General features: G+C 40.0%; 1 protein-coding gene across 1 annotated transcript in view; it reads right to left on the bottom strand.

The window, feature by feature from the left end:
- LOC113978247 overlaps positions 1-23,406 on the bottom strand; it is a 123,484-nt gene extending 100,078 nt beyond the window's left edge. The window contains exons 1-2 of the mRNA XM_027705031.1: positions 23,335-23,406; positions 19,527-19,675 (exon numbers count right to left, since the gene is read on the bottom strand). Coding sequence (XP_027560832.1) covers positions 19,527-19,675; positions 23,335-23,352 — 167 coding nt within the window. The 5' untranslated portion in view covers positions 23,353-23,406. The remainder of the gene's footprint in view (positions 1-19,526; positions 19,676-23,334) is intronic.
- Positions 23,407-23,534: the final 128 nt, after the last annotated feature.

The raw sequence follows: 23,534 nt of genomic DNA, 5'->3' as shown, positions 1-23,534 counted from the left end.
ATGGAAACATTAGCCACCATTTTACTCAATAATTAACCATTTAACCCTCCCCACAAAGTGCAGTGGCAGAGTCAGGCTTATGGTCATTCCAGCACATTGCTTAGCTGGCAAAGGCTCAACTTGGACATTGTTTGTTACCGGTGACGGAGCTCCAGGCGATTGAAGTATAAATAATGCACTTCAGGGCTTTCCCTGCTGATTCATCCACATACAAATGCTTCTTCCGGCTTTCTCTAAGGATGGACATAAAAAGCTTGGGATACAATCTCCTATACCAATCCTTCATAGCATACTGGGGTTTCTCCATGCAGTTACAACTCCATCAGTCAGAATATAAGGTGAAATAGAAACCCTCAAAATTGGATAAAGGAAAAAGAATAATAAGAGTATAATTATATAATAAAAATAATGTAATATAAAAAGAATAAAAGAATAAATATAATATAATAATAAAAAGAAATTACAGATCACAATGACAACTACTGTAGAGCCACATTGCCTTTGAATTGCCATCAGTAGGAATTTTGCTCATGAAAATACCTGGAGCATGAGTACATTTTTACTGTGTACCTCCTGTTCCTTAGCATTAGAGCAGTCCACCATATTTAAAAATAACAAATCAGGTTTGACAATTGAAAGGAACACATCACTTTAATGAAAAACTAATTCAATACAGTGTAAAACTTTATTTTTAATATTAAGTGAGAAATCATTTAATAAAGTTGAAGTACAGTTCAAACCTGAAGGGGTAAAAGAATTCTGGAGACTGGGATTGTCCACCAGAAAGCAAGGAAGGAGTGCTACACAACTAAAAGCAAACCTCAGTCACTGTCAAAATTCTTGCTAAAGATTTGCTTGAGGCTCCAACAGAATTTTTTCTCAAGATCAATTGATCTCATCTTACTGACATTCTCTTTATAACATCTATATTATGACTGTCCCCTACAGTTAAGGTGAATTAACTGCTTCTTCTTCAAAAATGCATCTTACTTTTCCCTCTTCCCTATTTAAAATGCAGAAAAGCCAAGTAATGTGAGAAATACAGTGGAAACCACATAAATGAATAACTGTCAAAAGAACAGAACTATTAAAAGAATAAATCTTGTGTACCCAGCTGTGAAATATAACACAATATAGCAGAAACGAGCTAAATGTTTGAAATAAAAAATTGAAATGCAAAGTAACCTAAAATTGTTTAATGAACATAGCTGTTAAAATATTAACTCTTTGCATGCCAAAACTCCAAAGCAGACATGGAAGGAGGCCTGATCAGATGAACATCACATCAAGTAGTTCCCTCTCTCCATCCAGTCAAACTGCCCCCAGCTGATCTCAAGAGCTTTTAGGGGTAAGATATATCTGCAGGTCGATTTCTGCACAAGACTTTTTTAGTTCAAATGTTGTGCCTTACAGCCAATATTGACCTCTGAGGTGTGCTGAAGCTGGTCTCCCTCATATGTTTTACAGAACTGATCCAAGAACCACAGAATTGCCAGTTCTACTTTTTCATTACTAGACTGGGGTAACTGGCATCTATCAAAGAGATCAGCTGGAAAACTCTTAATGACAGAAAAAAGTATCTTCAGGAAGAATTCTCAAATAAAATTGTATTGTCACAGCCAATTTCTTTAGGAACCCATCAGCTATTTTTTGTTTGCCCAAGTTTAAGTTTCTTCTAAGATTTTGTTTTGTTTAGATGCTAATTATGCTAATTGACCAGTACTGAACATAAACATCAACATAATGCTTTTCTAATTACTTTGTCACTTGACATTTTCTCAGATCCATGGGTTAAACTGTGGTGAATTTGCTAAAGTGTTTTTTTTTTTAGACCATCCATTCCACGATGAAAGAAACAGAAATTTGAGAAGCATGGGGCTCAAACTGCAAGCGAAAGATAAGAGCTGTTTGGGTTCCCTGAAAACTGTAACTATTGTACTTAGAAACAAGCTTACATAAGCACTATATAATGGATGCACTGTCAGCCTCACTTCTTCCCACTTCTGCCTCTCCTAAAACACTCTCACTTGGTACATATCTCCATATTATCAGGACTGATTTCAAAGAATCAATTTCAGTCTATGCCAGCTAAGAAAATTTAATTAATTTTTTTAAAGGAATACTCTGTTATTTAATTTTCAGTGTTCTTCCACTATCTATTCCTTGAAATTCCAATTCCCTAGCAATTCAAAAATTAATTCCCACCTTTTGTCAATTCTGAAATATATAGTCACTGGATTAGAAGTCAGTAGATACTTCATCTGTAAGTCTGGATATTAAAACCTCTCACTTTTAATAAAAACACAGTGGAAGATTGCTAACACCACAGAGCCCCAGGGTAGATTAGGAAGGCAAGAAACAAAGGAGAAAATGCACAGCTTTTTCTCCAATTCTAAGTTGCATGTCCTTTTTCATTCATTAGATAGTGGATGTAAAGAACAGGATCAAACATGCATGAGGATTAAGAGAGTGTTTGCCACAGAAATTGGTCATTCGTAACAATACCCAACTTACTGCAGAAAGAGGACTGTGGTATGCACACTCCTAAATCTAGAGTCTTCTTTTTTATTCCAAGCTCTAGTCTAGAAATCAGTCTAAATTTTCAACCAGCAGCTCCCCTGCACTTCTTCACCCACAATAATTAATGCAAAGGAAGTACTGCAGAAAACAGCAGCCAGAACTCAGAACTTACAAAATTTACACTTGTGTGTGTAAGCTGCATGGGCACAGCTAAACACTGCTGTAAGAGATATCTCTGCCTTTAATCCCCTTCCCTTCCTCTGAAACAATTTTGAAATGATAGGCTTGGTGACTCTGCTCAGGATAATGAATCAAGAAAGACCAAAGTCAGTGGAATGGTCCCAATCCACAGAGTCAGTACAGCCCTTGAGCACCCACCATCCAAGAACTGGACAAAAACAGAGACATTTAAATTCCAAATATCTGCTGACACTACACATCATTAAAAAAAAATAATCACAATTACAAACAAGCCCTACTTACCAACAGGGTAACTCCCCATCTAGGGCATCGTGCCCATCAGTACCAGTGTGTGTTAACTGTCCTCCCAGAAAGGTGCACACAGAATAGATCAGCCATGCCAGCAGTCCTACATTAAACAGAAAGAACAGTTCATGATGATAAGCCCTGATGCCAGTACAATACACTCCCACGAGATACGAGCAGATCTACACGATATCAAACTGTCAAGAGAACGATCAGCTTTCCCCTTCACCCCATCTAAAATCCACCCAGACAAACCAACTAACAAAAACTCTGAGTGCAACTGCCATATAAACTAAAACAGCCTATTAACTTGGGCATGCTTATAAATAAAATACCAAAGAACTAACCTAAAATACAAACTAAGCAAACTCAGCCTGGATAACAGGCAATTAATCCAGCATCTTCACTTGCCTGCTACAAGTTACTTCAAGGCATGGAACAATTTTACCTACAGTGGGACTGTTACATCTAGTTATCACAGCATTACGAAGTAATGGAGTCTCCCCACAATCTATTTGTTTCTTAGTTCTATTTCAAATAAAGAATTCTTTGTAATTTTAAGATATTAATTAAAGTGATTTGCACATAAGAAAATATTTATGTCATAAATCAGACATATCCTTCAACAAAAGAGTCTTTGAACTACCACATAGTTTTGAAAGTCTCTGTGGACTACTTCTAAATGGGTTTGAAAGACAGAGCTCATTGATTCCAAGTTATGTTGTCATGCCTTCCAATTTCCAGACTATTTAGTTGTCAGTCTCCACTAAAGCACTTACAGGATCCCGTGGCCAAGTCCTTCTCCAGTAAAGTGCAACGTAAGGATTGTAATTTCTCTAAAACTAAGGTTCTATAAATAACTCATTGAGTTTGTGTGTGTATTTTGTATAGACTTTCAGATACTGAAATCCCTCTTTATAAATATGGAACTCTTCAGTTTACAAACACTGAACTCAGAGGGATTCTTTTGGCCTCTCTCTGCTGGAAAATAATTGCCATGTTGCAAAACATGGGTTATTTTAATCTCTCTAGCACATTAAGGTAGAACATCTTTAAGTTTGACCTCCTGACCCTACTGAAGCCACGTAGATTTCCTGCTTCAGCTTTTTAAGCTGTGAGTCCAGTAACTACTGGCATCTTCTCTCAGGAAGGATGCAGTATTCTATCCTGAGGTAAGATCAAAACGAAGACCTGAACAGCAAAGTAACCTGTTAAAACTTCAGGATGCTGCTAAAGGTTTCTTCCTCAAATGAAAGGCAATGAGACTACAGTAGAGTAAAGTTACCTTTAGACTCCACCTTCATTTGGTAAAATACTCTTTGTAATAAATTAAAATTAGGTGTCAATGACACAGAAAAGACAACTTGGAGGGGTTTCTACTTAAACTACAAACAAGGCTTCTCAATAAGTGAATTACATAAACTAGAAGATGTCTTGCTCTCATTTCTAGGATTTTACAAAGTGGTAACAGCTTAACTTACAAGACTGAAGAGAATACCCTGACGAATACAGTGTCTTGCAAATTCATTCTTAAGTTTAATATAAAGGATAAACTACAGATAAACCAATGAAGTCACATTATGACTGTAAAACAGTATTATATTTTGGATATTTCTACATACATATCAGGACATGCATAGTATCTGCCTAAAGTCTTGAGATTTTATTTCATGTTTGTTTTAAATCTCTGATAAACCAGTCTACATTTACATAACATTAAACTCCACTCAATCTCCCTTATGTTTTGCACTATTGTTTTTTGAAAAACCCAAAACAGAGGGTTTTCATTCCAAAATGATTAACCGTTCTGAGGGGTTCCAGTATCCTCAGACCATACACTAAAAGTAATTCTGCTTTAGTCAGAGGTATATAGCATAGTGTGTTCTATACATAAAAAAGATGCAGAGACAAATGTACACAACGTGTGGAATAGCACGCAGATGATTCCAGCAAAAGTACAGGAAGCATTCCGGTTTGTTTTAAATCTCAGTCTTTTTTTTAAATATCACACAAAACTGTAATACAGACTGAGATCTGTAACAGCCAACACTGGGACAGGGAACAAGCACTGACTTTTGAGAGAAAACAAGATAGATGAGGAAGACTACTAAACATCTTCTCATATTGTTCCTGTGCCATTCCTAACAACCTGGAGGGGCAGTATCAGCTCTCCAAAAACCAACATATTTTATTTCCCAGTTTTGAGACCTGTGCTTCTTGACAAACAGGACACTTCCAAGGAAAAACACACCACACATTGCACTACAAACAGCTATTCATTTAGGACACTGGGAGATTGCACCATCATTAGCAAAACACCAAGGAGCTGAAGTGTCTCAGAGAACAGACATTGCTCAAACAAATTTAGTATTAACAGCTACTAAGGAATGGCCATTTGAAGAGGGTATCACAAAGCAGCTGTGAAGTGGTGCCAGCTGGTTCAGAGAGCACAGCACAGCCAACCCTGTGGCCAATAGTCTTTTTTAAAATAAAATCCTGCTTTTCTTCTTACAAACTGCAGGAGTTCATTTTTAAGCAGTTATTTTTGTGATGGTAACCCTCTTCTCTTAGCACAATACCAATTAACTGGTATGACTTCTTTCCCTCTATCGCACCTTCACTATTTAAAATTTTCAGTACAGTTGCTTTTGCAATTTCCAAGGCAAATATCTTTTGTTTTAGAAAATAATTATTGCTGTAATAACCTGCAATTATCTTTTGTAACAGCAAAAATCCCAAAGAAATCAGTCATTACCATAGATCACTTGTGATCACTAAGCAGTGCTATTGTTTTAGTAAACCATGACCACATCACTATTGATACAGAGAGCAAGGCAGTATAATAAAATGAGATTTTAATATTACATTGACTTACTTTGTAACAGTACAAGCCGTTAAACATGTAAATTTAACTATGTATATCTTGGGGATATAACAGTTGTTCAATATGAAAACAAATGTTTAGTTTGTAGAAAAGCAACAGTATCTAAACCACACTGAATGTTTTCTAGCAGGTAACAGCAATCCTCAGAGCACTGCCACTGACAGACTCCGGCTGCTGGGTTCCCTTGGGCCTCCCACAGCTGGGGAGTGCAGTGTCAATGCAGACTGCAGCCACCCCCTGACACCAGGCCATCAACCACAGCTCTCCCAAAGAGAAGTCTACAGATGCATGGAAGAAAGTGGAACCAATAAAAAGGTACGTAGGACATCTTTTATAAACTAATGACCAAATGGCTGCTACATAGAAGAAAATCAGCATATTCAAACTCTAAAAAAGAATAGCAAAATAAATCACAAACATTTAAAAGCATGTAAAGAAACAGCTGTATATTATGCACTAACCTGTTTCACCTTTTCAAAACAATACACTTTATCCATGTTAAGATGCAACAGACACAAGATAACTATATTAGGAAAGAGCCAGTAGTTATAAAGACATTGTAAATGAGAGGGGATGGAAATAAGTATATGAAAAACATATGAAAATATATATTTTTACCACTTACATTACAATAAATAATTTCAGTTTCTTGAAAACTGGGTAATACATCTTAACAGAGAAATATAAAATAAATTAAGATTTTTAATGTTGCATTGATTTTTACAGACAGATAAATGCAAAAGCAATAAAGCTAATATTTTCATTCAAAAAATGTTCATCAACTTCCAGCTGGTTCCCTTGAGGGCACCTGAGGCATGAAAATGTTGATTTTCAGCAATTAAAAAGCTTTTACAGCTCTCATGCCTATATTCTAAAGATGTAACAAGATGTTAAAACAAACACATCAATGCCAATGTACCCTGTTTAAAACAAAGACAACAAGAGAAAATGTGGTACGAAGTGATTTTGATCACTACTGCCTGTTTGAGAAAAGGCCTAGTTATATCTGCCATAAAATCACAACTCTTTTTCATATGCAAGTATATTGTTACTGACACATAAAACAGTCTAAAACCTAAATTAAATAATCAACTTCCTGAACTGTGATTTCTAATGGATTCCTACTAGGAGAGTGCAATGGTTTTTGGTAGTTTTGTGCATTTCAGTCAAACAACTGTTAAAGAAGTGCACAAGTCTTTTGGTATTCACGCCTGCTAACTGGGCACAGTTGCTCCTGCTTTTGGAAAAACTGGCTGTATCATCCAGTGGATCTGCTAAGCCACCTCTGGAATAGAGAGAACAAGTAGCCATGTAGCCACTATTGCTTAAGGGCTGTTTTCCCACCCAGATCTCGTTCCACTGTCACTGAACTGCTGAACTCACTGCAGCTGGTGAATACCACAGACACAGATCTCATTCTATTTACAAACGTACCCATACGCATCCAACAAACACAGAACAGTATTCTACTTAAGCCTTCCTCTTAACATATATTTTAAAGAGAAAAGAGGAGATGAGGTTGGCATTATGAATTCAGAAATGTAAAACCTGAATAACCAAGGTCCACTGTGCCTGAACAGATTATTAATAAGCAGCATCTTTCTCAGAGGATGATGGGAGGAAATAGGGGACTATTTAGTAGAAATGGATTTTGCATATTTATCAATTTAAGCACAAGACCATGATACCAAAGGCAAAAAGCAAGCTTTAGTAAAATTTCATGCAACTACTTTATAAGCTTTCTTCTATTCTGCTGTAAACCAGCTGAGTGCCTATGGAATGCCTGTAACTATGAAATCAATAGCTCTTGCCATAAAATGCATTGATGCACCTTACACAAATCACAAAAGGAAAGGTTTATTCATCAGAAGGTTATGTTTTGCTGCGCAGACAACAAACAATCTACAGACAAAAAGTGAAAGACAACAGGAATAACATCCAAGCTTTGAAAGATACACAGCAGCTGAAAATCATAATGTTCCAGATGGGCTGAAACAGACTTCTTCTCAGGTATTTACAAATATTTGAAATAAAAGATCTCCTTCTAGTTTGTAGAGAAGCATCCTCTTGTAGAGTGTTTGTAGAAAAATCACTAGTTCCTTACTCACCCTTACTCAAAAGGGAGAATAGCTATTCAAACCCCCTAAAAGGGCAAAAGTGACTTTCCTTTCATTGTTCCAACCTATCCCTTTCTCTGTGTGAAGAACCTGATGGATGGCTCCAGGATGGAAGGTGATGTTATCAACTACCCTGGTTTTTAAGAAACATGGTTACTCCAGAAAACAGGATTTGTTTGTGAATGTATCAATCTCCTTGGAGCAAATGAAAGAAGTCTTATGAAATTAGCTCCCAGACAACCCATGCTTCTCAGGAATGGCCTGGACATTTGATAATAAAGTCTACATTTGATATTGCTGTCTACAGAAATGCCACAGCTAAGGATCTCCATCATGTAACAGAGTAAGACAACACAAGAGTGGAATATAAATCACTTGGAGACAGGGAGGGATACGTGGAAGCAGCACTACCAAGACTGTCTTAAGAACGATACAGACTGGTAGAAGAGAAGGTCAGTACTTTCCTCATCTTTTCCCTGTTAGCTTTCTACACAGGTTAGAAAGTTTACTCCTCCACAATGTAACACGGACATCAAAAAGAATCTTTCATCAGTGCCAAAGAAAGAAACTGAATTTTCAGTGCTGATGCTGACATGATGAAGGCAATAGCACATTTCATTGGAGCTTAGCACTACTGAGTCCTACTCAGGAGAAAACAGCCGAGACATGAAGTTTCAACCCTGAGGTTCCATTACAGAAAAGCTGAACAGAGAAAATAACCTAAAGACGCCAAAGAAGTGTAGCTGGTTGAGAGAAGGTCCAGGAAAATTGACAGCACCTGCAATGAGCTGCTTGTCCTTCCCTGTCCTAGCCCTGGATCACTGGAAGCCCCCCTAGGTACTAGTGATTCCTGTTCCTGAGACGATAAAAATGTTCATGATTTTGAACCATTAGAAAGTCAGCAAAGGCCCATGAAATGAAAAAAAGCTAGAACTTACATTTGATTTTGGCCTAAATTTAATAAGCAAAAGGAATAAAATGTTATCAGCCCATTAAGACAATCTAAAGAAATCACCATGATAATCAGAACCAGCATACTCAGATTATAACAAAACATAATAAATAAATAAGAAAATTAAACACTCCATATTACAGCTTGAAAGTTGCAATTACAAGTTTACCTTACAACTTGAGGAACACATTCCAGTCTAGAAGTAATGTAAGCTTTTGTTATCTGGGGTGCATAGGTGTCTAAGGGGTGGGGTTCTGCTGTTTTCACAAAGGGTACAGACCCACCATCCTTTGCCACAGAGTAACAAACACTGTTTGGGGCAAGCTCCCAGTGCTATAAGAAAACAAAACATACTTCTGTTAAAGCACCCCAGTGTGACATTTCAATTGAGAAACATGATACTTTTATCTTCAGTAGTCTTATTCATCCAGGTAGCTTCTGAGGGACCCAGTCACAACTGAGACCCAACCTGAACAACAGCAATTGCAGAGGAGCGAGACTGTGTGAGAGCAAGAGCTCTGCAGACACCAAGGTCAGTGGGGAAGGAGGGGCAGGAGGTGCTCCAGGCCCCGGAGCAGAGGTTCCCCTGCAGCCCTTGGTGGGGCAGCTGTGCCCCTGAGCCCATGGAGGCCACAGGGGTGCAGAGACCCCCCTGCAGCCTGGGGAGGAGCCCACGCTGGAGCAGGGGATGCCAGAAGGAGGCCGTGACCCCACGGGAAGCCCACGCTGGAGCAGGACCTGTGGCCCTGTGGAGAGAGGAGCCCATGCTGGAGCTGGCTCCTGGCAAGACTTGTGGTGAGAGGAACCCAGGCTGGAGCAGATTTGCTGGTGGGACTTGTGGCCCTGTGAGGGGACCCACAATGGAGCAGCCTGTTCCTGAAGGACTGCAGCCCATGGGAAGGATTCACATTGGAGAAGTTCATGGAGAACTGTCTCCCGTGGGAGGGACCCCACGCTGGAGCAGGGAAGAGTGTGAGAAGTCCTGTCCCTGAGGGGGAAGGAGTGGCAGAGACAAGGTGTGATGAACAGAGCACAGACCCAATTCCCTGTCCCTCTGCACTGTTGGGGCTGAGGAGAGAGAGAAATCACGAGTAAAGTTAAGCCTAGGAAGAAGAGAAGGGGGGGTGGAGGTGTTTCAAGATTTGGGTTTCTTTCTTGTGATCCTACCCTGATTTCATTGGTAATAAGTTGAATTAATTTCCCCCAAGTCAGGTCCATTTTCCTTGTGACAGTAACTACTGAGTGATCTCTCCCTGCCCTTACCTCGACCCACAAGCCTTTTGGGGTATTTTCTCTATCCTGTGCAGCTGAGGAGGGCAGTGACTGAGTGGTTTTGGTGGGCACCTGGTGCCCAGACAGGATCAACCCACCACAGACACACTTATAGTAGACCACCATTTGCACTGTACAAGCTCAGGAATTGAAACCTCTACAGCCCAAGAATTAAGATACCTTCATTAACAAACACATACTAGAGCAAACAAGCACAGTGAAAAAAAAATCACAGTTTTCTCATCAAGAAGAAGAGAAGAGAAAACAAACATATTACAAATACTGTACCTCTTCCAGGTGTTCATATGCCAGGAATAAGGATAGTGTTCAGCGTCTAAATAAAATAATTTGATTTACTGGGAATATGTTATAGAATATGCTTATTCTGTCAAAAATAACAATAGGAAAAGTGAGAGAGAAACAGCAGAAAAGGTTTACCAGTAACTCACCAGCAACAAACTCTATTCCACATTAGAAGCTATTTTGTAATTGCAAGTATCAGGACAAAAGAAGTTGCACAATCCAATGGCTACAGACCTCAGACTACAAACAGTAACAATCCTTTCTTACTTATTTTCCAGTTTGTTGGAGTCTGCACAGTGCATAGCTCATCTACAGATTCATCAGCTGAATTTCCAAGGAAATCAAAATTAGGACAGTTTAGTCTAATCTTCAAAAGTTTCAATGTTAGGGCTTTCCTGCTGTTGGTTCTGAAGGGTTAAAGGTTTTGCCAAGAGCTAAGGAGAAAATAAATCTTGTTAGGTCACCTGCACAGAACATGCTTTAAAAATGATTATGAAAAGGAAAATGTTTGGATATAAAGCTGCAAAATGCAGAGCAAGAGAACATATACTGAGAGAAAAATAAATCCTTTAACAATAAATGAGAGTATTACCTTAAAGGCAAGGGGAAAATCATTATTACCACCTCGGAGACGTCTTCCATGTCAAGCTAAAGCTCACAGACTTATAAATATCTTTTAAAAGCCTGGTGAAATAATCCCTTTGCATAAAATACACCTAGATAAAACTCAGCATGTCACCAATACTGTTTGGTAAAACAGTGCTAACTTTCACTGCAAACACTAAACTGCAAGGTTTCACTGCTTTCAGTTACTCCAGAGCAGCCTGGAGTCTCTGTCCTGTACATCACACGGGTAAAAAGTACCTCAACAATTGGTTATTTTTCAGTGTGATGCCCAGGCTGCTAAACAGCATGAGTTTCAGAGTCTGCACACTCACACTGCTCCTTTGGAAGTCTAGGAAAACCTGGCTTTAAAAAACAATGAATTGTGCAGTCTGTAATCTGAATAAAGCTCTGCACAAATATACACCTATATAAATAGAGCTGTCAGGGGCTCTACTGCTTTGTAACCCCCATGGTGTCAGAACGAAAAGGTATTTGGCAAGCAAAGCAACCTGTCCAGAAGCATAAACTCTAAATCCTGTAAGTAAGAACATTTTATCGATCTACTTCTGTAACAACAGTAATTTAAATGACATTTATCTTGAAAGAAATTACTACCTCAAGATTACAATATAAAGACACTGAAAACATTAATCATTAGTCACTGACACAGTTTGCAAACATTAGAGGGAAAATTGACATAATTTCATCTAGAAAAGAAACAAAGTAAATGCAAATGCAACAACTTTATCTAGTTCATCTGCTCCTTATTTAGATTCAAAGTCACATCTCAAGTTTATTAACAACTTTTTTAATTCAGATAGAAATTCATATCAACTGTGCCTCATTAACCTGATAACAACTGTTATATCATGTTAGAATTGACACTAAATTATCAATTCAGCTTTGAAATTTGAATTTCTGCTTGTCTTGTATAGGAACTACCTGTTCTGCCAGCAGTCCTCTCTAACCTTTAAACTCTTGGAATTATTTTAGTGATTCCCCCTTTGTAGTTGAGTGTATTTTTCAGTGTAATACAGACGCTGAAATATTTCTAAAACCAGCTTCCTATACTAAAGTTGGCATTAGAAAGACAGTAATTATAATTTCTTTATATTTCTGTCTGGAAATCCCCGTGATGTCACTCAGACAAAATTTTCAACATATGAGAGACTCAAGAACCTGCAGACCAGATGAACTTGAAGAAAGCTGAAAAGTGGCTACAGGTTCCCACACATCCATTTAATGCTTTAATGTGTAATGTGATTTACTTTATCTAAAAAGATTGTTCCAAAAGTATCCAATTCTTCTTTTAAATTACATATGATTTCTCCATTAACATGCAATTCCAACACTGATTTAAAACACCCTGCACAGAGTAGCAGAGCAGTCCCTCTTGAGAGATGAGGGCTCACACATTATTATTTCGGTAACAATTAATTCTGTACCAAAAAAATATACTGCCTGTCACCTGAGCACTGGTAGCTGACCACATGTCCCTTAAACTTACTGCAAATGTGGGGTAAAACATGTTACTTAGACCAAAAACATACTGTGAAAGAAGTTAAAGCTAACACAGTTTACCTCAATTTTCACAGTAGTACCACAATCACATATCTCAACCTTCAGAATTACACCTTGGGCCAAAAAGAAATCGCTGCCACTATCTACTGACCCACTGTGATGGCTCCTGTGTTTAAATTCTAGCCTAAACACTTGTGTCCAAATTTTAACACCTAATTATTTGGTTTTCAGAAAAACTGAGTAAACAAGCACTCCCAAGTAATTCAAAGAGTAGAAATCATAGAATCATAGAATCAGATGGGTTGGAAAGGACCTCTTGGATCATCAAGTCCAACCCTCGATCCACTACCACCGCAGTCACTAAAGCATGGCACTCAATGCCACATCCAGTTTCATCTTAAAAACCTCCAGGGATGGAGAATCCATCACTTCTCTGGGCAGCCCATTCCAATGCCTGAATGTCCTCTCTGTAAAGAATTTCTTCCTAATATCCAGCCTAAACCTTCCCTGGCACAGCTGAAGACCGAGCGCTCTTGTCTTACTCCCAGGAAAGCTGCCTGGGAGAAGGGACCAACCCCCACCTGGCTACAACCTCCTGTCAGGGAGTTGCAGAGAGTGAGGAGGTCTCCCCTGAGCCTCCTCTTCTTCTCCAGGCTCAACAACTCCAGCTCCCTCAGCCTCTCCTCATAGGACTTGTGCTCCAGTCCCTTCACCAGCCTCGTTGCTCCCCTCCATGTCCTTCCTGAGCTGAGGGCCCAGAGCTGGACACAGCACTCCAGGGGTGGCCTCACCAGCACTAAGTACAGGGCAACAATCACTTCCCTGCTCCTGCTGCCACACTGTTCCTGAGCCAGGCCAGGATCCATTGGCCTTCTTGTCCCCCTGGGCACACTCTGGCTCTTGTTCAGCTTCCTGTCAATCCAAACTCCCAGCTCCCTTCCTGCCTGGCTGCTCTCCAGCCACTCTGTCCCAGCCCGTGGGGCTGCAGGGGGTTGTTGTGGCCAAAGTGCAGGACCCGGCCCTTGGCCTGGTTGAACCTCATCCCCTTGGAATCAGCCCAACGTTTGTCCAGGTCTCTCTGCAGAGCCCTCCTGTCTTCCAGCAGATCAACACCCCCCCCAGCTTGGTGTCATCTGCAAATTTGCTAATGGTGGACTCAATCCCCTCATCTAAAATCATCAATAAAGATATTAAACAGGATTAGGCCCAACATTGATCCCTGGGGGACACGACTAGTGACCGGTGGCCAACTGGATGTAGCACCGTTCCCCACCACTTTCTGGGCATGCAACATTTAAAAAATAAGTTTCTCTCAAAAGCAGAAATGTGTGAACTTAAGAGAAGTAGAATGATTCCCCTGCTATGGAAGGTCTTGATCAGCACAAAATCATTCCAGCTCTGATCTCAGCTCAGAGACCCAGCTTACAGCATGCTGCTCTTCACCACCTCCTGTCAAGGCTCTTGAAAGGCTTCAATTACCCCAAAATGTTATAGAGAGGATGAGGGAACTAGTGAAGGAGAAAAACATCTTGGTCTGATTTGACTGCGCTGCCTAACCACAAGAATTTGTCTTTCTTTTTGGTCACTTCCAGTTCAATGAATTAATTCTTTTAGCAAATACTGAGATGGTAGGACCCAGCAAAACAGAAAACGAAGACAAGCCCAGAATTTAGATAGTTCAACCTTTATGGCAAGATATAAAAAGAGTGAGACGGCACAGAGAGATTGAGAGACAGCAAGAGAGGCAGGGAAGGAAGAAGATAGAAATCTTTGTCTTTGAATCCTTTTTGGTCACTTGAGCTTAATTCGGTATCATGTAATCCATTTAAGTACAGAGTTCATCAAGCCAGAAAATATTAAGGGACAATAATGACGTTAAGAATTTAGGTTCGATTATAAAAAGCCTCACCTCCTTCAAAAGAGAGCACACAAGCATCAGTATGTCCTTCAGGGAGGTGTCATGGAATGAGGCAGCTATTTTACAATGTTTTGCTGAAGGTCTTGAATGATCAACCTGAGAAAAGTAAGGACAGAATAAACAATGCTCCCTTCCTTGCTCAAACTAGATGAAGAGGATATCTGGTAGATTAATTATTTGACACTAGAAATTAAAATGATGGTCCAGCACTAAATGCAGGTCTCATCAGGTTCCTGACACATCTCCATTTTTCCCTTCAAGTTTGTTCCTCTTTCTGGATGGACAGGTTTGAGGCACTTCCTCAGGGTAAGACGTAAGCAAAGAAAGTCATTAGCAGAAATACAACTGAAAAAGTTGATTGTTCACTTTGCTTTACTAGTTCTGGTGACCGTGATGAGGGAAACGTATCTGGTACTGGTAGAGTCCCTGCACTAAGAATTTCTTGTGTCTCTGTGTATTTTGGTGGGGAGAGGAAGGTGTTTTAATCCCTTCATGTCTAAGAAATGTTTCTCAAACCATTTTTATGAAGGGTCGAAACATTCACAGCTTTACCAGCATCACTTGCAGAAGCAAAAAAACAAACCAATGCTTACTAGATTCATTTCCTGAATCAGTTCTGAGAGGAGCATTACTCCTATTGTATTATGGTCCACAGTGCCCTAGAGGAAAAAAAAGACAGGATTGCTCAAATATCAGCACTTGTAGTTACCATTTTCCAGCATTACTACAATCAGATTGTACTTAATTTTTTTCAACATTTCGAGAATCAAAAGGAATTGTTAGGCTGAGATATCCTAAGCTGTTTAGAAGGCTTTCATGCCAAATTTCATCAGGATTAATGGAACTAGACCTTCAAACTTCCTAATTATTCCTGAAAAAAACCCTCATCATAAATTTTAAGAATTGTCTGACAACAAAACCCCATCTGAAAACAGACTCCAAGTAACTGCAGTCTAGAAAGTCACTACTACACACTTCTCAAAGTTCAGTATTCTAGCACTTTTAAGGCAAGCCGCATGAAATTCAAACCATTAGAAAAAATTAAGCCACGAATGGATGAAAAAGATCACAGAGTACTCTCAGAAAAAACAGTTTTGCAATGCTATCTGTCAAAAAATTAATTCTCTTCCCTCTACAGTAGTTTACAATGCATTGGGTGGAAGAGAATCATACATTTCATCTCTGAGAACTTGTGTCTAAAAAGTGAGGCAGGAGGTGTTCAGTATTTCCATTTGAGTGTATGATCTGATCATCAGGAATTAAGATCCTTGGAATGTTTGGAAATTCAGATACAATGCAGAATTGTGCAAATAATTAATAAAATCTAACTGTCTTCACTGAGCTACCACAAAGCACTGATAGAAAAACTAAATCTGCTTTGTTAAATATAAGTAAAATCAACTGCAATGAGGCCTTGCCATTGAGCCAGGGGAAGATCTCCATGTGTACTTTCACAGCTGCAGTTTGCAGCCTCAGCTCCCCTGGTGTCCAAAATGTCAAGTCATCCTTGTCAAAGTTTTCCTGCTATTTGTCACAATTACACTCATTTTTACAACTCTGAAGATCACCCAAAGTTCAACTAATGAAAAGTCTGACTACTTACCAAGGGGCCTAACTTTTCACTGCCATCTGTTTTGCATCATCACTTGCACCAAAGCAAATCAGAAGTGACAACTGAGGGGAGCTCTCAGGTAAAAGTAACATTGCTGCCCTATCTGCCTTCAGTAAGATTAAACATCCTATACTGTAATTTGAACATAACTTTCCTTTACATTTCAAATTCTTAAAATAGTCCATAGGAATGTTCCTTAGATCACACAAACACGTAAAAATAGAAAATGCAACCTCCCCATTATCACACGTGAAAAGCTGTGTGATGAATTACCAAGGAGCTGGGAAAAGAACTGCTAATCCCTTTCTCAATATTAAATCACATTCAAATTCACACGGGATGAACCTCAATCTGGAATGCTAATGCATATGTATTTGAAACTACCATAGGCTAATTATTGACATATCTAATACTGTTTAGGGTTTATTTCTTCAATTTTTGTATAAAATTTAATTCACTAGATCTATGGCTTAATTTTCTTTTCCACAGAAATTCTTAATTTAACTAAAGAAATCTCTTAAGAAGCTAAATTTTGTATTTAAATCTCTGTTTTTAATGAGCTGCACACTGAAGAGTCACACTGCAATCATTTTAATAATAAATGCAAATTCCAATTATAGTACATTCATAAAAATAACTGCAAAATGGTAGAGAAGCATACTTGAGTTTGTTTTTAATAAACAGATTATTGCAACTTATCTTTTATTAGGCATTCTCAAAGTAACTGAAAAAGTACATTAACTCAAACAGTATTATAAACAAAGTAAGACTGAAAAGCAAAGGAGAAACTCATTAGCAAGAAACAAAAACTGTTAACTTTGTATTTTCTTGCTGAATTACCAGGATCACCACCACATACACAGATAACAGATGATCCTGGAAGGAAATTGCCAAATAGCTTAAATTTTCCCATTACTTTTGTCAGCAGAAGTACTGGGCCTAATGTTTACACAGACCTGTATCAGAAATGTATCTCCACAGCAGCTGAAAAAAATGAAGGCATTAAACAGAATGACTTGACAACAGGGGCTGCTATTTTACAACAACACTACAAAAGAGTGTTTTGGAAAAAGAAAACCAACAAGAAACCACGACAGCACCATGAATACCGGGAGGCATCGAACTCCCCACCCTCACACAAGTGCCAAACCCACCCTGGTTCTTCACTGCAGGGCGATCTTCTGCTTTAAGCAATGCTCTTTATTTATGCTTTTGCCACCCAAGTATCAAACTAAGTGACATAACATGCCAATAACTATAAATGAAGAGGTCCAAACAAAAAAAAAAAGGGCTGAAGTAAAAAATTGTTTCCTACCTGCAAAAATTTTTTTACATCAGCAATAATGTCTCTGAAGATAGGCTGACCTTTTAGTACATCAAACCATCCTAATTTTGTAATTTTAGCAATGACTTGAATAAGAGCTTGGATGACAAAAGGAGTCAGTTTGGGTTGAAAAGCTACATAGCTCAGAATGTAATTTCCTGTAACAAAGCATTTTAAAATCAGCAACACAAGTCTTCTGTAAAGAAAATGAGCTAAATAATTCTAATAGAAACTTAAGCCATGGATTTAAAAAAAAAGAATTCTTATAGTTAGCACAATAACTGTAAGTTCTGTTAAATCATTAAATCCAGCTGAATGTTTAGTAACACAAAGTACATTACATACATGATCATTATTCTAGGACACATGACAACAGTTTTTTAATTCAGAGAACTGAATTACTGTCAGGTAAAACACTAATTATTCATTACAGTCCCATACACTGGGCACTGATTATTTCACTACATAACAGCAGCTCTCACAGCCAACTCAAAATAAACACAAGTTTTCACAGACAAGAGTCCCTACTGAATGTTCTCAATTCAATATAGAATATCCCATGGAATGGGAATTGCACATTGCAGTTGTGGAAACTCTGCTCTAACTAAAAGGAAGTTAAGTTGTTTCAAAAGCTGTTGAAATGTATAAAATTCAAGTTGATTAAAGTTAATTTTTACCTAAAAGAACACTAAAAACTTTATCAGAAGCAGCAGGTTCTCAGTCCTGTGTTTCAGGGTGCTGCTGTCCACAGAACTGACACAACAGTGCATTTTCTAAAAATCCAAACTGAATCATAAGCTTCTCATGCACAGCCTTTTCACTATTAAAGACCTAACACATACTTGCTCATTCTTTTCGGATATAGCAATGGCTTTAACATAGATCCTAAAAAGTAAAGAAAACTATGTAGGTTCTTATTCCTGCAAGTCTGAAGCTGCCCTGGCATGACTTTTACAAATATTAAGAGCTGAACATGAGCAACGTGACATGAGTGACTAGCGGGTGTCCCAGAAATATCTGCAACTTTTATCCTTTACAAACATGAGCTGAATCTCTTTAGCATCTTATGGGATTAACACAAAGTCTACTTTGAAAAAAGGAGCATTTTTTTAAAATATGAAGTAATCTGAGCAAACATATTTATTTTAATTTTGAAAATACAAAATGTTATTTGTGAGTTAATTGCAGAGAAATGATGGAAGATGTCACAATCATCTCTATGTTCACTCTCACACAATGACCACCTTATGAAAACCAGGCTTGGTAAATGGCGAGTACAACTGAAGGAACAACCAGACTATCCACTCTATGGTTACTGTGCTTAATGGAGTTTCAGCTCCAACTCATATAATGACATTTTAACAACTAACATTACTCACGAATGTCAATTCTGTGTTCAACAGGCAGTGGGGAGCCCTGCTGACAAGCTTAGACAGGCACGTTACTGCTAGGATCTGCACGTAGGATGTCCACAAAAACACATCAAAAGGTATTATTCAAAAATAAGTGAAATAAAGCCAGGGAAAATACATCAAAACATGATAAATAATGAATAAATCATTTTGTTAAGTGTGCCAAAACTTTATAAAAGGTGTATTTTAGTACTATCTTTGTTTCATTGTAACTAAACATAAATTACAAAACAGCGATAAAAAAGCTGAGACCTGCTTTTGATGGGATGATCTGTTTCATAGCTAGAAACAAGAACAAAATGAGAACCACCAGATTATACCACACTGTGTCCCAACACTGCTCTACAGATGACACAATCCCTGATTATAACCCTTCTGAAAGTACTGAAAGCTGAGATCCTTCCCCCTTTTGTGCCTGACATCTCTGGTGCAGGTTAGAGTCACTTCCACAAAGACCAGCTACAATCATTTAGATAAAAAAAGAGAAAAGTATTTTGCCTTAATTGTCCTGACCTAGTAGTGGCCCATGACTGAGAAATCTACGTGAGCTTCCACGAGCACAATCACCTTCATGGATAACACATCTCCCAGACATTCACCGTGCCTTGTTCCCACAGCAGCCGGGTTGGCTGAGACATTCAGGGCTATCAACAAATTCTGGCAGGACCTTCTCAGCTTGCGTTTGCTGGGCTGGATCAGTTCCTCCAGACACGTGGTTACAGAGTACTTCCACTTCTACCAGACTCTCTTAAGGGAACAACATGACTGAAACTTCCACAAAGACTTTTCAGCCACATAAGATTTCTTTGTTTATAATTTTAGATACCATTGCAGAAATATGAACTGTTACCTACGTTCAGCTTTCCACTTGTTTCACAATTCAATTAGAAAAAAATAGGAGGCTTTCTGTGACAAGAAGGCAAAATAACTGGAAATGAAACTGCCATTTCTTCTCTTAGCTACCAAAGTATTTTTTACTATGGTTCAATCCATCTGTTTTTCTGAGCCTTCGGATTGGAAGCCCAAAGGGAGATGAAAAGATGGAGAATTGTCAAGTTTAAGCTATGCTATCTGGAAAACTTCAGGCAAATTTATTTTAAAACCAGTAAAACTCATCAAATTACCACATCCAGAAAAAATTAGTTTTGTATGCATCTATTCATGCAAATATCAGTGAAAGATGGGACAATTTAGAAGCTGTAGTAGCAAGACTAGAGCTAAAACTCCTCTCCGCTTAGAAGCTGAAAAAGTTCTCTTAAGTAGAGAAGGTGTGTGTGTGAAACCTCTCCCTGAGGTATGATTTATATCTACTAGTCACTGTCTCACAAGAGAGATGAACCATTACACAAACAGAAGTTTTAGCATCCATCAGGTTCCCAAAGCCCATGTAACTCTCCTGAAGTGGACATGTCATTAGAAGGTACCTGGCAAGTACGTCATGATTTGAGTGTGGTCTAGAAAGAAAAGAGAACACACAGTGTTTCACCAATCTCATTTAAAAGTTTGAGTCAAAATCCTGTTCACCAGCCCTTCCAAACGTATGTTTTGCACTTTAAATAAAAGACTGGATTTCAGCACAATCTATCTCACATATACTGCAGCTCAAATGTCTTTTAAAATTCCAAGACAGTGTCTTCGGCAACCAAAACACATTTGGTTTTGTCAATCAAAGCATGTAATTTCCTTGAGACATTAAAAAAAGATCATGGTCTTTTCCTCATTTTTATTGTGCACAGTGAGTCCCTGGATTTGATCTGCACCTTCTGCATTTCAGTAATGATGGTATTTTAGGAGTCCCTGATTTTCAATCAAAAAGTAGCTGTGTACTTGTTCCTTTGGAGAAGTTTTAAGAAACAGTATATTTGCTCCTGGAGTGAACAGATCGAGTACCTCGAAGGCTGTGCTCAACAGAGACCTCTTTTGCTTTTGTTTTTCCCTCTCCCACACTGAGAGAGAGTAAAGGAAAAATAAGGAACAGGTAACAATCCCAGTAATGCAATTTTAAATGAGGCAAGATCCATACCAATTAAAGCTCATTAAGGCTCATAAAATGTAAGCATATACATTAGGGAAAATACAACACAAACCCCACACAATTGGGGCAAAACTTGCCAATAAGGACATCTAGCAAAGACGAGTCTTCAGACATAACTACAATGCATCGTTCCATAATGGAACAAGCCCAATACAAACTGAGAAGCACAAAACAAACTATCATGTCATAGTCAGCAAAAGTTAAAGACCCTCTGACATTTGATTAGAAATTTGACTTTCAAGTCTGGACAAATTTGGCAACAAGTTTGAGAAAGTACAGAATAAAACTACTTTCAGCCCAATCACCAAGGTCTAAATCACCTCTACAATAACTGACATTAAAATAGCAAATTATTTATAAGCTGGCTAAACAATCATTTATACACAAAGAATTGATAGTGGATTTCAGGAACATATGCACTTACTTTAATGCACAGTGTTAATATGTTCGGGTTACACCAAAATGTAGAAATTCAGGCTAAGGATCACTTCTTGTTGACAAGTCAGAACTATGAAGGACAGCTAAAAAAAGAAAGGTCTGAACAAAAACTAGATATTGACATTCAAAGAACAGCTGGTTTATTGGATATTGAGACTGATGAATGCAGCCCTTTGAAATACTTTATTTGGACATGTTTGTTCCCAGGAGACTGTTATGACAAAGTTTCTTATTGACAGACTAGAGGCATGGCCAGAAAGTGCTCAGAATTCTCAGACTGCCAATGAACTTGTTAGATGTTCTCTGGGTTACATTTTAAGTGTGGTACCGAGGAAATCTGCTGCTTTTCCTTGATTCTGATAGCAACACCAAAAAAACCGACTTGAAATCAGCAAATACAACCATCTTGTGTGTGATGGCAACTCAGCTGTGCAACAGAGGTATTATTTAACTTTATTAAGAAAAAAATAATCGGAGAAAACAATGAGAAGTCAAAAATGAGCTCTAAGTATTTTCTCTAAGGAAACACAAGACTGTCACAATACCTTCTTTAATATGAGATAAAAAGTGAAACTGATGCCTTCAGATACCTCACTTACTCGAACTCTGATCAAGAGCCGAAAGGTGATTCCTGAGAAAACAACCGTGTCAGTGGAGACAATGCAGCTATCAGACGCTGGCTGCTTTAAGTGAGATGGGAGTAGAAACAGACCTGAATAAGAAATGGCGTTTTTGATCACAAAGAACCGGAACTTTTTCCAAGAAACAGATTCACATCCTAATAAAAAACGTTAGATATTATGATTTTTCCCCCCCCCTGCTTGTCACGTTTTTATAACACTCATGAATATGCTGAATAAAGTTCTCTGGATACTTCTAGTCCTACCTCTCCAGCTCCCCGACGTCCCTGGCAACTCTCCTGTGAAAGAACCAAGGGCCTGGCCCCGTAGAAACCCCCCAGGCAGCCCAGGAGCCAAGCAATCTGGCAGGAAACCAGGCAGGCTCCTAATCGAAGTTTAGCTGACACTAACAAATTCCCTCAGACGTTTTGATTTTAATCAGCATTTGCTTGCTGACTGAAAACACTCTATGCAGAAAGTTCCACCAGGTCTACGCAAGAGCAACATGATGCACGTAACTGAATTGCCAGTTTAAAAAAAAAAAAGAAAAAAGATAAAAAGGATATTTTAGTGGTCCTTTTATGTGCCGTGCCTGGTACTCAAGTATTTAAATAAATGCCTAAAATGGCCTCTCTAACAGTGCCAGAGCCTGCTGCCACCAGTGCAGTGAAGCCGCGAGAGACGACGGCACACGCCTGACACCGCAGTGCCTCCCGAGGCCCTTTCCCGCCTCCCCTTTCCTTCCTCCCTTGTTTGAGGGCAGTTTCAGTGGCTGATGTTCGTCTCGGACAAGTCCCGGAGCGCGGCTGCCTCTGGTTTTCGGTGAAGTAGTGGCGGAGGAGCCCAGCGCCGCCTTCAGAGCGCGGTGGCACCGGGGAGCAGGTGCGGCTGTGTCAGCGCCGCGGAGCCGCCGCAACCCGAGAGCGGCTCCCGGGGAGCGCACGGCGGGGCGATGGCAGCACGAACCCGCCCGCCGGTACCGGCTCCGCACGGCGTGTCCCGCTGCTCCCGCCTGCCGACAGCCCAGCCGGGACCGCCGCGGCTCCGCGGGCAGGGCGGCCCTGGGCACCTGTCGCCCCGCTGCCGGGTCGGCTCTCCGCATCCTACGGCCCCTGCTCCGCTCGGCCACCGGGCCGCAGCCGCCCCGCACCACCTGAGGGCTCCACCGCGTACCTCGGGAGCCCCCTCCCGCCCCGAGCTCCCGGCCCGCCCCCCAGGGCAGCCCCAGGGCGGCCCCGGCCCCGCACAGCCCGGCGCGCTCCAACGACCAGGCGAGGTCCCGCCGGCCCCACCGCTCCGCCGGGGCGCACCGACCTGGACACGCAGCGCCATCTTCCCGAGCGACGCCGGGAGCAGGTGGCGGGCCCGGCGGGGACAGGAGCAGCGCCGGGGCTGGCCGGCTGTGCGGGGCGGGGAGCGGGGCGGGGCAGGGCAGGAGCAGCGCCGGGGTCGGCCGGCTGTGCGGGGCGGGGAGCGGGGCGGGGAGCGGGGCGGGGAGCGGGGCGGGGAGCGGG

This window comes from Neopelma chrysocephalum, unplaced genomic scaffold (assembly GCF_003984885.1).
Source record: "Neopelma chrysocephalum unplaced genomic scaffold, ASM398488v2 Primary Assembly neopelma1_303, whole genome shotgun sequence".
Classification (NCBI taxonomy): domain Eukaryota; kingdom Metazoa; phylum Chordata; class Aves; order Passeriformes; family Pipridae; genus Neopelma; species Neopelma chrysocephalum.
Note: the sequence above shows the minus strand (reverse complement) of the source record. Positions and strands in the feature narration are given on the sequence as shown.